The sequence below is a fragment of the Ornithorhynchus anatinus genome, chromosome 3 (genome assembly GCF_004115215.2).
Source record: "Ornithorhynchus anatinus isolate Pmale09 chromosome 3, mOrnAna1.pri.v4, whole genome shotgun sequence".
NCBI lineage: Eukaryota > Metazoa > Chordata > Mammalia > Monotremata > Ornithorhynchidae > Ornithorhynchus > Ornithorhynchus anatinus.
The window spans coordinates 62,464,735-62,482,561 of record NC_041730.1 but is presented as its reverse complement, the minus strand read 5'-3'; the positions used below and the strand labels follow the sequence as shown (position 1 = coordinate 62,482,561).

Genomic DNA, 17,827 nt, shown 5'->3' with positions numbered 1-17,827 from the left:
TTTCAGAAACAAAGTATAGTATGTTTAGAATGATTGATTACTTTGCTGCCTAAGGATGATATTTCTCTTTGAATACAGATTGTGCCTAGCAGAGACTAGCTGTCCTCAAGAGGATAACTATCCAAATAGTCTGTGTATAAAAGTAAATGGAAAGCTGTTTCCTTTGCCAGTAAGTTGCCTTTGTCAGTAAGTTACTACAATTTACTCAGCTTTCTTTGTCAGCTTCCTTGTAATGTACACAACTTGTATGAAATTGTAAAAGTGATTCAGACTAATGGGGAAATAATTTGAATGGCAAGGACTGAGTTGCCAAAAAAAGAGCGGAGAGTCATAAAAGTGAATCCATATTTTCCTATATCAGTGGGAAGGGCGTTTTTATGTTTTTTTATGGTGTTTGTTAAGCACTTACTATGTGCCAGGCACTGTTCTAAGCGTTGAGACAGATATATGATAATCAGGTTGGACACAGTCTATGTCCCAGAGGGCGCTCACAGTCTTCCCATTAATGTCTCCCCCCCCCAAACTGTAACTCGTTATGGCCAGGGAACATGTCTGCTAATTCTGCTGTATTGTACTCTCCCAAGTGCTAAGTATAGTGCTCTGCACATAGTAAACACTCAGTAAATACCATTGACTGCTGGATAAATCCCCATTTTACAGATGAGGTAATGGAAGCACAGAAAAGTGATTTGCCCAAGGTCACACAGCAGACAAGTGGCGGAGCTGGGATTAGAACCCAGGTCCTTTTGAATCCCAGGCCCATATTCTATTCACGAGGCATGGTGTTCCTCTCTCAGCTCTTTCATTTTCCTTTGAAATTTTTAACTAAACACGAATAGAAGTATTTCAAGTCTTTCTTTAGTTTGCGAGCAATTTTGGTTGTCTCATATTAGTGGAGACGTAATGGAATTGAAGATGGTACAGAGAAGGGCAGCCAGGATAATCAGTGGGATGGAGAAGTCTGTATAAGGATGTATTGAAAAGACTAGGACTTGTCTAGAAAGCTAAAGGCTGAGATGGCATCCAGATGAAGGGGGTGGATGGGATGAACACAGAATTGTTCTTCACCAAATCCTACTGCAGGGTGAGGGGGCATCCAGAATTTGTTAGTACAGGGAGTTGTTTTGGATGAAAATGTTAAAAGGTTCAGCGGGGTTTGCCTAAACTAATGGATTAGAGATTCCGAGGTAGAAGTCTCCTATCAGGAATGATGAACAAGCCTCAGTCAATCAGTGGTATATATTGAGCGCTTACTGTGCATAGAGCACTATACTAAACTCTTGGGAAAGTACAATACAACAGAGTTGGTAGACCCATCCCTCGCCCACGGTCCTGAGACCGCAGGACCAAGAACCTGCACGGGTGGATTGGCGAGAGTAGTTTTGCACAGGATCACTCGCCCTCTCTCTTCCCTATCAGTTCCGTCCCCGCTTGAATGGAAGCGCAGAGAGGAGGTAGGAGGGCAGCAGTCAATATTAAGAATGTATAAGGAATAGAGAAGCAGCATGGCTTAGTGGATGGAGCGTGGGCCTGGGAGTCAGAAGGGCCTGGGTTCTAATCCCGGCTCCGCCACTTGTCTGCTGTGTGAAGGAGGGCAAGTCACTTGACTTCTCTGGGTCTCAGTTACCTCATCTGTAAAATGGGGATGAATCAATCATTTTTATTGAGCACTACTGTGTGCAGAGCACTGTACTGAGTGCTTGGGAGAGTACAGTTTAACAATATAGCAAGCACATTCCCTACCCAAAACATGTTTACAGTTCTAGATAAAGACTGTGAATCCCAGGTGGGACATGGGCTGTGCCCAACCTAATTACTTTGTATCTACCCCAGCACTTAGAACAGGGCCTGGCACATAGTAACTGCTTTACACATTCCGTAAAATAAAAAAAAAGTGAGGGAGAGAAATGTTAGATCAGGGCCTGATTTGGGCTGGCTCTAAGGTAATTGCTTCTATTGCGGTGGTTCTTTATTTCACTTTGGTGACCTTCCGATCCGAAGACCAGCTCTTCGTCAAGATTACTAACTATCCACAGCACGGGTAGTTAGGGCAGGAAGAAGCTTCCATGTGCAGAAATAGTGGAACTTCTGGGCTTGAAGCCCCTCTTCTCCCCTTATTCTTCACTGCTGGCCGTAGTCGTCCACTTATAAAATGTGGTCAAAGGATGGCAAATAATCGCCCACCCCTGAGTTAGATATCCACAGTCATTAGGAGGGATGGAAAAGACGGCAGCCATCACTTGATTACTCTAGGTGTTCAGTTGTTGCTCTGATCTAGAAGCCACATTTCTTATATCAGATCGTCCACCACTTAACCGATGAAGCTTATTTGCCATAAGCCAATTTCTACTAAACTACACACAAGTCTTTGAAACTTAAATATTCTTATCCAACTGATGACTCTTAAATTACTGTAAATGAAGCTTTTTCACCTCTAGAAATCTTAATGTGGTTTACTTGATTCTCAGCACATAGTTGAACTATTTATTCAAGGATGTTTGCTAAGGAAAAGTAAACAATAGTAATAAACTTGGCAGGCACTGAAATCCAGGTCTTTATCATCCTTTAATTTGTTTTATTAGTTTAATTTATTAATTGGATGGTAAATATTTCTATGAATATACCATCCTTACTTTAAAAACACCGCATCTGCAAAGAAACCTCATTGATTAATATAAAATGTCAACTCTTAAAATTCCCATGAGTTTCTTCTCACGATAAATGCCAAGTATTCTGTGATAAACTATATAGATCAGTCAGTTGTATTTGTGAAGCACTTATTGTGTGCAGAGCACTGTACTGATGTCTTAATTTACTGACTGATTATGGAGCTCATGTTCACATTTTTTTAAAATGGTATATGTTAAGTGCTTACTATATGCCAGGCACTGTAGTAAGTGCTGGAATAAATACAAGATAATTGAGTTGCACCCTGTCTGTGTCCCACACAGGACTCACAGTCTTAACCCCCATTTTACAGATGAGATAACTGAGGCACAGAGAAATTAAGCAACTTATTCAAGGTCATATATATACAGTTGACAAACTGGCAGAGCCAGGATTGGAACCCTGTTGCCAAAATTAGAAGCAGCGTGGCCCAGTGCAAAGAGAACAGGCTTGGGAGTCAGAGGACCTGCCAAATGCTTGCTGTCTGAGGTTGGGCAAGTCATTTCACTTCTCTGTGCCTCAGTTCTCCTGTTTTCACTTTTACTTAGATTGCGAGCCCCATATGGGACAGAGACTTTGTCCATCCTAATTCAGTGCCTAGAACACATGGTAAGCACTTAACAAATACCATAAAAAAAAAATTAGACACTCAGACCCTGTAGATAACACATTTGTAATTTTTTTCCCCACAATTTAAACAGTAAATGCAGGTAGTCACTAATACCTTCGGTGTTTCGTCAGTCAGTCAATCGATGCAGAACACTTTACTAGGCACTTGGAAGAGTACAGCAGAGTTGCTAAATACACTCTCTGCCCACCAGGAGCTTACCTCCTCGAGGGGATAGTGCTCTTTTGATGCTAAGTTTGAAATCACAAAATCATGTTGAGAGGAAAGTGAGTCTCAAAAAGATGGTTATATAGAAATGGATTCTCCTTTATCAGTGAAAAGTCAAAGTTGAAGAGAGGGCTGCTTTATTAATCCTTTATGAACAGCTGTCCTTTAGGTTTCATAGAGATACCATTGATCATATTATTGTATGTGGGAAGGTTTTCTCTCACTGGGCCGTAGCCTCTGTCATTTCTCTCAGCTTTTCAAAGACTCTTTTCTGCTCGTCAGTCACCTTTCAGTCGATCAATCAATGGTATTTATGGAGCACTTACCGTGTGCAGAGCACTGTACTAAAGAGCTCGATAGAGTACAGTATAACTAGTATACAGAATAGCAGAGTTGGTAGACATGTTCCTGCCCACAGTGAGCTTACAGTCTAGGGGGGAGGCAGGTATTAAAATAAATTCCAGATTTCAGTGGTATATATTGGGCACTTACTTTGTGCAGAGCACTGTAGTAAGAATTAGGGAGAGTACAGTACAGCAGAGTTGGCAGACGCGTACCCTGCCCACTACCAGCTAAAAGTCTAGAGGAATATGTATATAAGTGCTGTGAGGATGGGGTGAAGAAAAGGTACAAATCCAAGTGTGAGGGTGACGCAAAAGGGGTAGGGAGTAGGGGAAATGAGGTCTAATAAGGGAAGGCCTCTTGAAGGAGATGTTATTTTAATAAAGCTTTAAAGGATGGGAGAATGGTTTTTCAGACATGAAGGGGGAGGAAATTCCAGGCAGTGGTGGGTCTTCGGCGAGGGGTTGGTAGTGAGATAGATAAGACTGAGGTACCTTGAAAAGGTTGGTGTTAGAGAAGGGAAGTGAGAATGCTGGGTTGTAGAAGAAAATCACGAGGTAAGATAGGAGGGCAAAAGGTGTTGAGTGGTCTAAAGAGGTGATTGTCTTCGACATCCTCGTTGGGGAAGGACGAATACGTAACCCCAAAACAAGGATATTCAATTTTAGCAATGGATTTAGTCAGATCTCAATTTTAATTAGGAAAGTTGCTCCAAGAGCAGGTAATCACCTTCAAGTCTAGAAGTTGTCCTCTAACACCATATTAGGGGCCTGGATAAAATGTATTTCACAGAACTTAAAAAAAAACACAAAACAGAGGAGTGAGTTGGAAGTCCTCCGTGGCTTATTGAGAGCGAAAAGAGGTTGTCAGTGGAAAAAAATGAATCTCTGAGAAATGGAAAGTTCACTTGAATGAGAATCTGAAAATCTCCAGGCCAGGAGCACAGTGTTCTTTGAACTCTTTTTATTTTTGCTTGCCCAATTTCCCACTTGCAAGAGTTTCTAGATGGAAGAGAACTCTCTTGGAATAATTTTCAAGGTGTTGGAAGTTTTCCTGGCAGAAAATACCGATAGATTTAAGAATGACTTTGAAGAATGAGTGTGTGAAAAACCCACAGTAGGCTATTACAGGAAAAGGTCAAGCACATCTCTAAAAATGCAGTAGAATGACAACGGAGAAGAGCTGTCATACTGCTCCTCCTTTGGACTGTAAGCTTGATGTGGGCAGGGAACGAGTCTCCCAACTCTGTTAAAACGAATTTTCACAAGTGCTTAGTACATTGCTCTGCACAGAGTAGGCATTCAGTAAATACCACTGATTGGAGCCAGAAAACTGGCTGGATAGGTCACTGGTCTAGCTCAGTATGGCACCATTTAAGTTCTCGTTTCTTACTGGATTCTTAAGCCGAGCTATGTAGAATAGGTTGAAAAAGAATAGGTTGCACAACCCTGCTTTATTCCATTGATGATGAGGAAAGGATCAGGCAGTACTCCTTCAGTTCTGACGTGACTGGCCTTATCATTGTAGAGTCATCTTGCACTCTTGATGAACTGAGCCACCAAACTTGTTTAATAGTTACTAGCAGTATGGCATAGTGGATAGAGCATGGGGCTGGGAGTCAGAAGGGTCATGGGCTCTAATTCTGCCTCTGCCACCTGTCTGCTGTGTGACCTTGGGTAAGTCACTTCACTTCTCTGTGCCTCAGTTACCTCATCTGTAAAATGGCGGTTGAGAATGTGAGCCCCATGTCGGACTGTGCCCAACCCGATTTGCTTGTATCCACCCCAGTGCTTAGTAAGATGCCTGGCCCATAGTAAACATTTAACAAATACCACAATTTTTATTAAATCCCAGAACTGCCTGTGGTCTCAGTGGCTTTTACGAGTTGTAAGAACATTGTGGGGACCTCTTAAGGTTGATCCTTTTTTTTTTCCTTTATTCCTTCTAGCTGAGATACGATAAAGATCATTGTCTCCTGTGCCCCAAAGTGGTCTGAAGCCAAAGAGTTTGACTAACGGTGATCTTATGTAGCTAATCTAGGGAGAATAATTAGGATCGTCAAAGCAGTGGAGAAGAGTGAGAGCTTCCCCAGTAAAATTCTCACCTTATGTCTTGAAGATAGTTACTTATAATAGTGGCATCCTTGGCATGCTGTAACATTTCTTCTGGTCCCGTAGATTAAGACTTTTCGGAGGCATCCTAGCACTGCATCCCTTCCCTGTGTCTGCCAACTCTACTGTATAGTTACTCTCCCAAACGCTTAGTACAGTGCTCTGCACATAGGAAGCGCTAACTAAATACCATTAATTGATTGATTTGTAGGTCCAGGAGCTTTTCATTATTTTCATGGCTTTAAGTGCAATATCGAATTAATTGAATATTAGAGCGAAGGCCACGTCACTTACTGCCCAGTTAACTTCTTCATAGAACTTTGTCCTCCATGGTGAAAAATGTTACAAAATCATCAGAGGGTCGTTGTCATCGCCTTACAGTTCGTCGCCTGTAACGAGAACGGTAACACAACCGTTCTTCCGAGATGCTATGGCAGCGTGTCTAGTCCAATACTAATAGTTGATAATTTCGACATTCATTAAGGCCTTCCAAGCACTGTATTCAGAGCTGAGGGAGATACAAACTAATCAGACACAGTCCCTGAACCACATAGGGGTCACAGTCTAAGAAGCAGGGAGAAGAAGTATCTTATCCCCACTTTGCAGATGAAGAAATAGGCACAGAGCGGTTAAAGGTCTTGCCCAGAACAAAGAAGGTCAGTGGCAGAGCTGGGACTAGAACCCAGGACTCTTGACTCCCAGCCAGTCCAGTGTGATTTTTACTAGGCAAAACTGCCTACATGGAAATTTTAGTTCATATAGACTCATCAGGGATGCATAGAAGACTTGGGTTGGTTTTAAACTTTATAGCCTTGGCATCTTCCATTTGTCATACGGGATTAGTAACTTCATATTCCATGGTGACTTTTGATAATCATCTCTTTTATCAGGGGTAAAAAAGAGCTGTAAAGTGGTGGTTATACACTGTGGGTTTTACTGCAAATAGTTCTCGGATCTTAGAGTCATTCTGTTTCACAATCAGTACTCACAAAACCCCAGAAATCTGTTTTTTCCCTTTCAGGGATTAAATATGTTTCCCCGTGTTGCTTTCTTTTTTGAGATTTTAAAATTCCTACTCTCTCCAAATCACCCTTGATTCTGAGCCACTTCGTTTTCAGTAGTGGGAGTCCCAGAGGAGGTCAGGGGTTTCCTGATAGTGATTAGAAAAGAATATAAACCCAGAAAAAACCACCTAATATATCATTTATCTTAACTCTTAAGGGTCATGTGTAAATCCTAGATATTTAATTTTGCTGCAGAGTAGAACTTGCAGTGTGTTTTCAAGGTTAAAAGAGAACTCAGGTTTTCTTCTGGCAGAATGCAAAAATGATTTGTGTGTGTGTGTGATTTTCAGGGCTATGCCCCTCCTCCGAAAAATGGAATTGAACAGAAACGACCAGGACGGCCTCTGAATATTACATCTTTAGTCAGATTGTCTTCAGCTGTGCCAAATCAGATTTCTATTTCTTGGGCATCTGAAATTGGAAAGGTAAATTTTAAGTTTCCTAAGCGAATGCGGTAAGAACTCAGCAAGGTTTTCTCTTCTTTTTCCCATGTAGCTAATTGTAAGAACGTCCAGATAGCTGGGTGGGGCAGTTTGGGGGCCATTAATGAATCCTCGTATTTTTCTGGGAAGGAAATTCTAGCGAAGGTAATCATGTTTTTATTAAAAAGCCTGACAATAATTTATATAAATAGTATCGAAGAAATTAAATATCAAGTGTATAGACTGAGAAGTAATTATGTGTAGAAGTTTGAAGCATTTGGGATCATTTCATTTAATTACAAAGGTTTATAAATCAACCAACCACCTGATTCCCGGTCTACTGTTATAGCAGTATTATTCAGTATCTATGTAATCTGTAATTGTTTTGATCAGAATTAATACTAAATTAAAAAATTAATGCTAAATAAAGAAAATACTAAAGAGCTGAGAAACTGTCTGTGAGCTTGCTTTACGTTAAATTCTGAAATATGCATGGCACGGGTCTGGGAGTCAGAAGTTGTGAGTTCTTATCCCAGCTCCATCGCTTGTCTGCTGTGTGACCATAGGCAAGTCACTTCATTTCTCTGGGCCTCAATTACCTCATCTGTAAAATGGGGATTGATACTATTAGCCCCATGTGGAACAGGGACTGTGTCCAACATGATTTGCTTGTATCCACTCCAGAACTTAGTAAGCGCTCAACAAATGCCACAATTATTATTAAATATACCTATTTTAGGGTTTTCTTTGTCCTTGAGTTAAAATTTTCCAAAGAGTATTAAACCTCAAAGAAACCTCCGTGCTGTTGTGAAAATGTGGCAGCAAATTGATACCCAGGGGTGATTAAAACCATTTTTCGTTTTTAAATCCTCAGACCCTTTACAGGAGCGTGACTTAAACAATTTAATCACTGGAGATACCAAATAGGATTATGTTCACCCAGAATTACATCCTTTTGTTCCTGCATTTGCACTGATAACCCTTGGCCAGATTCCTTCTGATTCTATAAAATTCCACTCTACTTTGGACTTTTGACATCATCTACATGATGCTGATTGTTAGAATCAAGAAGTATATATGTGTTTTTATAAGGCTTATATGAAATAGATTTAGACAGTTGACTTATCAATCCTCCCAACACCTATGGAGGTAAGGCCATTAGTAGCTTCGTTTCATGAAGCAGAAAGCTAGGTACTTGAATATTTTGTTCAGTGAAAGATTAGGGCAGAGCCGAAAATCAAGATCAGTGCTTAGTTACTAGTTAGTTATTGTAGAAACAGCATGGTTCAGTGGCAAGAGCCCAGGCTTAGGAGTCGGAGGTCTTGGGTTCTAATCCCGGCTCCGCTACATGCGAGAGGTGTGACTTTGGACAAGTCACTTCACTTCTCAATGCCTCAGTTACCTCATCCGTAAAATGGGGATTAAGATTGTGAGCCTCACGTGGGACAACCTGTTTACCCTGTATCCGCCCCAGGGCTTAGGACAGTGCTCAGCACATAGTAAGTGCTTAAATATCAATATTATTGTTATGATTAGTCCATTACAACATAACTCTTCTTTTCAGTATCTTGTTAAACTGGCCTTCTATTTGTAATTTTCTCCTCCGGTCTGGTTTCACTGAAATAGTGTATTTTTCCTGGAGAGGGGGAAGGAGAAATTGTAAGAAGTAGGATTAATTTTGGATAGAAATATAGAGTTGCCCAGAAAGTCTACCAGCGTGGAAGTGCTGGTGCCCAATAAATGCCACTGATGGATTGATTCATATACTGTTTATGTAGAATCACGTTTTTGTACTGTCCCCGGCAGAGGTTTTATTTAAGGGCATATACAATTAAATTTGTGAAGGGTCCCTTCATTGGGTCAGGGGAGAGGAGAAAGGGGGAGGCACAGTTAGATCAGTAACAGGACAGAATGGTCGAGAGAAAGCTAGCCATTAAGAGATCTGTTATGTGTTTATAGTAGTACTTGTTTATAATAGTACTTGGTAAGCAGTTATCCCAGAAGTTATCGTGGCCTTGCTCAGGAGGAAGCTGGGGTATAGATAGAAAGGTTCATTGATTTGCCCAAGACCATATACCAAATTGTCAGTCTTATTGAAATTAGAGTTTGGAGTTCAGGACTTTGCATCCTATTCTGGAACCTCTCTAAACTATTTTGCTTTCTACAATTATGACATAAATCAATTTTGAAGCCAATGTAATTGCATCGAGAGCTTATCCGTCAATAGTATTTAATAATTATTGTATTTGTTAAGCTTTTACTATGTGCCAAGCACTGTACTAAGTGTGCAGAGCAGTATACTAAGCGCTTGGGACAGTAAAGTGGCTCAGTGGAAAGATCCCGGGCTCTGGAGTCAGAGGTCATGGGTTCGAATCCCCGTTCTGCCACTTGTCAGCTATGTGACTGTGGGCAAGTCACTTAACTTCTCTGTGCCTCAGTTACCTCATCAGTAAAATGGGGATTAAGACTGTGAGCCTCATGTGGGACAACCTGATTACCTTATATCTACCCCAGCGCTTAGAACAGTGCTCTGCACATAGTAAGTGCTTAAATACCAACATTATTATTATTATTATTAAAGTACAGTAGAATGGCAACATCCCCTCCTCACAAGAAGCTTATAGTCTAGGGGGGAACGGACGTGAATATAAATAATGATCATCTTTGGAATAGCTATTTTCTTGTGGTTTTCTGAGCCATCATAGTTTCATGGAAGGTTTTTGAACTGAATTCTTAGAATTCCAAATCCAGCCCTGTTATAACAAGTTTTGTAGGGTGAAGGAAATCCTCTTCTCCATCCTTAACTCATTCTCTTTCTTTTTAGAATTACTCCATGTCTGTATATCTTGTACGTCAGCTCACGTCAGCCATGTTGTTGCAGAGATTAAAAATGAAAGGTATTAGGAACCCTGACCATTCCAGAGCATTAAGTAAGTAATGTCTGAAAGGTGAGCTTGCAAAACACACTTTTGGGGAGGGAAAAAAAAACGCATTGACCAAACAAGTTCCATAAATATGAAGATAATTTGGTCCTTCAGAAAACTACAAAGATGGAAACCACTCTAAATGGATACCTACCATTCACCGGAAAACAGGGTCAAGTTTAAGTTTGCTACAGGAAATATGATTCATATCCGATTGGGGCAAAACCAGTTTTGGAACCATCTGCTTAAGCTTATGAATGGCGTGGATAAGTGTTAATTATGATGACATTTTGACCAGTCATTTCCCTACCCCGCTTTGGCTTGAGGACACTAATTAAAACCCTCCAAGTGTTAGCATCAAACGTGTTTTTTTTTTTAACTTGGTGATAGTATTTGACTTGCCCACAGCGAGCATCGATAAATAAAATTTTGCTTTGTAGCATGTGGAGGCTCTTTTTTGATTTTCAGATTTTCAGTATTCAGCAGGAAATTTCATCCTGTTATGTTCAGCGCGTTACAGGAGTAATAGTTCTTGAAGATTTTTATCAGCTCCAAAAGTAGCATTCTATTCTTCGGGCCACTGGAGTTGCACAAAGGCAGTTTCAGATTAGGCCAGGCAGGGAGAAAAGTGTGATTCCATGCCACTTTTGCCTTAGCTGCCTGTCTTTGAAATGGGAATATATCCACTTATTCTTTTCCAGGGGTCACCATCCTAAGTAAAGAGAGATCAGATGACCCCCAAAGTAGATGTGGCCAGGGTAGCCAGTGTGGGGTGTGCTGTGGGCTGGACAGAATTCAGCCACCATTCCTTCTCTTTCACCCTTCTCTTCTGCCCGAGTTTACATGGCTCTCATTGCTCTGGAGCCCAGATAAACTACCAATGGCCAAGGGCTGAAACACCTCTTCTTGGCATAGTCTTTCCTCTCCCCAGCACTACCCCCATTACAAGACAATTATCCCCTCTTTTCCGGATCAAATGCCACTTAAGGGAAGAATCCCGAAATCGAATCCCACTGTGTTCCTAAGTGGAATAGAATAATGAGGCGGGAATGTTGCTAGGGGAATAGGATCGTGCATATCACCACCACCTTCTAGGTAGTCAAGAGAAAGTTGGGCATTACATTAAGTTGTTTGTATTACCTTGGAAATGTAAAATTTTAACTGGTCATTGGAAATTTGTCTTAAAGTGGGAAACAACTTTATTGAAAACAAATTGGAAAAAAAACCCCACACAGTAGTTTCTGCAAAGGAACTATAGGTAGCTCTCTGCAAGAGAAAGTGTTGAAGTTCAGGCTGTTGCCAAATTCCCATTTCCCACCCTGTTTATGGTTGTTGTCTTGTTGTTGATTTGGAATCACAACAGAAATTGTGCTCTTATGAAACCCCTTATCCTGAGCTTTCCTTTGGATTTTAAAAATGACATTTTTACCATTTAATAGACATTTCCTAAATATGGAACCCTATTTTTAGTTGTGATAGTGTTTGTTTATGAAAGCAGAAACTCAATATTTAACATGAAATGTCTCTTACCTAGTCAAATTGTGAATTTCCTTTAGAAAGCAGAATGGAAAATATAAATTTCTGTCTTCAAATACTTAAGAAATGTTTCGGGGTTTTTTTTAACATTTATTGTTTTGGGCTTTTTAAGTTAAGGAAAAACTCACTGCAGATCCCGACAGTGAAATTGCCACAACCAGTCTGCGGGTGTCTCTGATGTGTCCCGTAAGTAAAGGATATTTGGCTGTGCTTTTTTTCACGGAGCCACAGCTAATTTTATTTTCTATTGAAAACCAGATTGCGAGTAGGTATAACAAATGACAAATGACGTGACAAGTTTCCCGGCAAGAGATCATTTCACAAACTAAAAGCTAGTATTTACAGCGGACTATAGTATATGCAGCAGTGTTGAAAAATGCCAATTCAGTCAATAAGTATTTGCTCTAAAACCTGCTCAGAAAATTGTACCGTATTAAGTCAACACCGTCATCCACCAGCAATTAGTTATGTGCTTTTGCTCTTGTGAACATTATGTGTAGCACAAATGATCGTTTCGTAGTGATTGTAAAATGTGCTGCATCTAATAAGGGGAGGATTACTTTTAATCACCGAGTTATTTCTATTATGAGAGAAAGCATTTTAGAGAATAATAATGGTGAAGACCAAAGTTTCTTCCAAATAGGGATCTATGTCATACAGTACGTTTCCCTCAGTGATATTTATTCAGCACTTACTGTGTGCAGAGCACTGTACTAAGCACTTGGGAGAGTACAGTGCAGTCGAGTTGGTAGATATAATACCCGCCTCAAGCAGCTCACGATCTAATGGGAGTGACAGACATTAAAAGAAAGTACAAGTAAGGGAAGTGTAAGGGAATACAAGAATATGGACATTTGTGCAGTGGAGATGGGGTGAATATCAAAGCGCCTAGAGAGTACCGACCTGAGAGCATGGGCGAGGAGAGGAGAGGTTAGTCAGGGAAGGATTCCTGGAAGAGACAAGATCTTAGTGACGCTTTTAAGATGGGCAGGAAGTTCCAGGCAGGAGGGAGGGTGTGAGCAAGGAGTCAGTGGACAGCGAGAGAGATAAAAACAAGGATCAGTAAGTAGGTTGGTGTTAGGGGAAAGGAAGATGCAAGGAAGGTTGAAGTGGGGAGACGAGTGAGATAAGTAGAGGGGAGCCAGTGCCTAAAACCCAATGAGGAGGAGTTTCGGTTTGCTGAGCAATGGGCAGACATGCACAGACAGGTTTTGCAGAATTTTCCAAATTTCCCTAGTCTCTGCAGTGATTTGGAATAGGCCTGAGTTCAGAGGTAAAAGAGAATTACAAGCAAGAGCTTTAGGAGCCTAAGAAACTAAAGCATCTGTATAAATTTTGCAGAATAGTATTTGAAAGGTCTTTGTCTTGGGAAAGACAAGTAACTGGTTCGGAACAAAACGTCTTTCCTCGGTGCTTTTGTCTTGGCAATTTAGGACATTTTAGACCCATTAATTGTGGCTCAACAATGTTATCTGTTATTATTACCCCGGAGGCAGCTGTCACTTTGTGAATGCTAGCTTCCTGACTCATTACTGAGTCAAATGTGACATTCGTCAGAAATCACTGTATTTACCAAAGGAACTACTATATGTTTTTTGTGTAAACCGTATGGATCAGTTCCTCTTTGACTAAATTGCGTGGCGGAGTATAAAACAATCAGAATCCAGCCCGTCGAGAAATTGTCGCTCCCAAATGAAACATAAAGATCCAGCCTGTAGAGTCCTAAGCCCCCTAGGAGGATGCCCTAAACTCTTTCAGCTCTCTAGGGTGCCGTTTATTAAATCACTTCTTTAGCACGCTAAATGGTACCCTAGTCGTCTAAAAACTTTCTACATCTCCCAAAGTACCTGATGTATTCTGCAGGCACAGCTTACTCATTAAAAAAGATTCGATAGTAATTCTATTGGTTGGTGGGCATGGAGCTCACATAGTCCGTCTAGTCAAGCAATACTTCCTGAATCTGGCGGGCCTACTGAGATGAGCTTTATTGACCAAGTTGGGATGCCTCTAACTTTATCCAACGATCCTATTCTCGTTAAGCTACTTTTATCATCGCTCTAATGTGTTTCCCATGTTGCATCACTTGTCCTGCAGCTAGGAAAGATGAGATTGGCAATCCCTTGCCGGGCAGTGACTTGCACACATCTGCAGTGTTTCGATGCTGCTCTTTATCTCCAAATGAATGAAAAGAAGCCCACCTGGATTTGCCCCGTGTGTGACAAAAAGGCTGCCTATGAAAGTCTAATACTGGATGGGTACGATCATATTTTTTTTTGAAGTAATGTCGGTTTACAATGTAGGAATCAGAGTGGCACAAGAATGAATAAGGATGGTGTTTTAAGACTGGGGCCAAAGGGTTAGGTACGGTCAGTAATAAATCAGCCATGCGACCCAGTTTAATATGACAGAATTAAAATGGTTTTAAAATGATCACATAAAATTAATGCACTTGTCCTTTGTCATCTGAGCAAGGAAAGGGACTACAGAAGCAGTTCACTTTTGAACCTTTATTTTAATCTTGACCACCACTCTTCTGCACTTTTTACTTTCAGTTAAGTGGGAAAAATTTGAAGAGCTGCGACTCTTCAAAAATTTGCTGATTTTGTAGGAGCATTAGTTGTAAATTCCTATTTTGGATTTAAAGAGTTCATATTATTGATTCAGCTCCATTTATTGAGTGCTAAACAGAGTGCCATCCTGAGTGCTAGGAAGGATTCCAAAGGCAAGGCCAGAGAGGCTCCTAAATCATAACTTGGGAATTTCTTAAGATTTGGGTGGGAGGACTTTGAGGAGCTGAAGTTCCATTGGCTGCTTTCCAAACTGGAGTTAAGCGACTGCTTACATAGTAAGATCTTAACGAATACCATAATTATTATTATGCCATGTCTCCCCATACTAAAAAAACCCTCCCTTGACCCCACAGCTCCATCCAGTTATCACTCCATCTCCCTCCTACCATTCTTCTCCAAATTCCTTGATCTAATTGTCTACACCCGCTGTCTCAAGATCCTCTCCATTTCTCTCCTTGACCCTCTCCAATCTAGCTTCCTTCCCCCTCACGCCACAGAAACCACCCTCTCAAAGATCACAATTGATCTCCTCTCAAAGATCACAATTGATCTCCTCCTTGCCAAATCCGCCGGTCTCGACTCCATCCTAATCCTCCTCAACCCCTTAGCTGCCCTTGACGCTGTTGCTCCTCCCCCTCTCCCTTCCCATCCCCTCAGCACTGTACTCATCTGCTCAACTGTATATATTTTCATTACCCTATTTTGTTAATGAAATGTACATCGCCTTGATTCTGTTTAGTTGCCATTGTTTTTACGAGATGTTCTTCCCCTTGACTCTATTTATTGCCATTGTTCTTGTCTGTGTCTCCCCCGATTAGACTGTAAGCCCGTCAAACGGCAGGGACTGTCTCTATCTGTTGCCGACTTGTTCATTCCAAACGCTTAGTACAGTGCTCTGCAATAGTAAGCACTCAGTAAATACTATTGAATGAAAATGCTTGATCATCCACTTCTCCTGTAAACATCGTCCAACCTCAGCTTCACTGACACTGTCCTTTCCTGGTTCTCCTATTTCTCTGGCTGCTCAGTCTCTGTGTCTTTCTCAGGCTCCTCCTCTTCTGCCTCCCATCCTCTAACTGGGAGTTCCTCAAGGCTCAGTTCCGTTCCCCTTCTATTCTCCATCTACACCCACTCCGTTGGAGAACTTATTCTTCCCATGGCTTCAACTACCACCTCTGTGCAGATGATTCCCAAATCTGCACCTCCAGTCCTGATTGATTTCTCTCCTCTCTTCAGTTTTGCATCTCCTCCTGCCTTTAAGTTATCTCCCCTTAGATGTCCTGCCATCACCCCAAATGTAACATGTCCAAAACAGAACTCCTTATCTTCGTGCCCGAACCTTGTCCTCGACCTGATATTCCTGTCACCATAGACAGCACCATCCTTTCTGTCTCTCAAGCCCATAATCTTGGCGTTATCCTTGACTTTTCTCTCTCATTCAACCCAAATATTCAGATCATCACTAAATCCTGCCTGTCAACCTTCACAACATTGCTAAAATCCACCTTTTCCTTTCCACGGTAATGTCCATCCATCCGTACCTTGTTAATCCAAGCACTTATCCCTCCTTGATTATTGTATCAGCCTCCTTGCTGACCTCCCTGCCTCCTGTCTTTCCCCACTCCAGTCCATACTTCATTCTGTTGCCTGGATCATTTCTCCCCCAGAACATTCAGTCCACTTTTCCCCACTACACAAGAATCTTCAGTGATTGCCTGTCCACCTTGCATCAAACAGAAACTCCTTGCCATCGGCTTTAAAGCACTCTTCCTCGACCACCCAGTCCTCTTCAAACTGCTACTAGGCTTATCCAAGCACTCATATCCCTCCTTGACTACTGCATCTGCCTTCTTGCTGACCTCCCTGCCTCCTGTTCCTCCCCACTCCAGTCCATATTTCACTCTGCTCTCTGGATCATTTTTCTAAGAAAAAAAATATTCCATGTCTCCCCACTCCTCAAGAACCTCCAGCAGTTGCCCATCCACTTCTGCAACAAACAGAAACTCCTTTATAACATTCAGTCAGCTCTCCACTTCCTTTCTTACTTCACTGATTTCCTACTACAGTCTAGCCTGCACACTTCACTCCTTTACCACCAGTTTCTCTCTCCCCCTTCGTATATGCCAGACCACACCAGACCACCCCTCTTTTTCACCTTCAAAGGCATATTAAGATCACATCTTCTCTGAGGCCTTCCACGACTCAGCCCTCTTTTTCCTGACTCCTCTCTCTTTTGTGTTGCCTACATGCTTGGATCTGTGCCCTTTGAGCACCCACTGTTCACCCCACCCTCAGCCCTGCAGTACTATATCCATATTGATAAGTGATTTATATTAATATCTGCCGCCTTCTCTAGACTGTAAGCTCTTTATGGGCAGGGAACATGAAACTCTGTTGCACTGTACTCTCAGTGTAGCAACCAGTGCTATGTATTGAGTCCTTACTGTGGGGAAAGCACTTGGGAGAGTACAGTATAACAAAGTTACAGTCAGTCCACCACAATATCCACTGGTATGGAAAGGGACTCAGAAGCAGGGTAGGACCATCCACCACACTACCCCCTGCACCCTCCTTCCTCCCTATGCCAAATCCTTGAAAGAATGAGGGACTCTGGGGTCCTACTAGGTTGGGTTTTTGGTAGACTGGCTCACATCAGGCCAGGAAGTTGCATGGAGATTGTGGCAAAAGAAAGACGTTTGTCTCTAGAGAAGCAGCTCGGCTTAGCAGAAGGAACTCAGGCTTGGGAATCAGGGAACCCTGGTTCTAATCCTGGCTCTGTCACTCATCTCTTTTGTGACCCTGGGCAAGTCACTTCACTTGTCCGGGCCTGTTTCCTCCTCTGTAAAATGGAGATTCAATACCGTCTATCTTTTCCCTTTAGACTTCGAGCCCCATATGGGACAGAGACTGTGTCCCACCCAATTAACTTGTATCTATTCAAGAGTTTAGAACTGTGCTTGACACATGGGAAACATTTAACAAATACTATTATTATTATCATTATCATCATCATTATTATTGAGGCTAGGCTTATAAATTAAAATATGTAAATAAGCTATTTTCTCAGGTGGCATCTGTGTTTGTAACTGTAAGGCAAATCTCAGTGTTTGAATGATTAAACCATAAGCTTGAGGATCAGAAGCTTGGGTTCTCTGCACTGCCAGTGATTCTCTGGGGAAACACTAGAAAGTCCTTGACTTCCTTGTACCTCTAATTCTGAAAAGGGGAAAACGATATTTGACTTGAAGTCCTTCGTTTTGAAAGGTCCCAAAGCAAATTTGAGTAACTTTTTTTTTGGTCATCGATATAATATATAGTATTTAATTTCATCCGCTCAGTTTTTAATAAAGCTACTG

General features: G+C 41.5%; 1 protein-coding gene across 3 annotated transcripts in view; it reads left to right on the top strand.

Annotated features, from left to right (window-relative positions):
• PIAS2 (protein inhibitor of activated STAT 2) overlaps positions 1–17,827 on the top strand; it is a 55,036-nt gene that overhangs the window by 20,646 nt on the left and 16,563 nt on the right. For all 3 annotated transcript variants that reach the window (XM_029059823.2, XM_029059821.1, XM_029059820.1), the window contains exons 5-9: positions 79–169; positions 7,310–7,444; positions 10,266–10,371; positions 12,014–12,087; positions 13,996–14,156. In XM_029059823.2, coding sequence (XP_028915656.1) covers positions 79–169; positions 7,310–7,444; positions 10,266–10,371; positions 12,014–12,087; positions 13,996–14,156 — 567 coding nt within the window. The remainder of the gene's footprint in view (positions 1–78; positions 170–7,309; positions 7,445–10,265; positions 10,372–12,013; positions 12,088–13,995; positions 14,157–17,827) is intronic.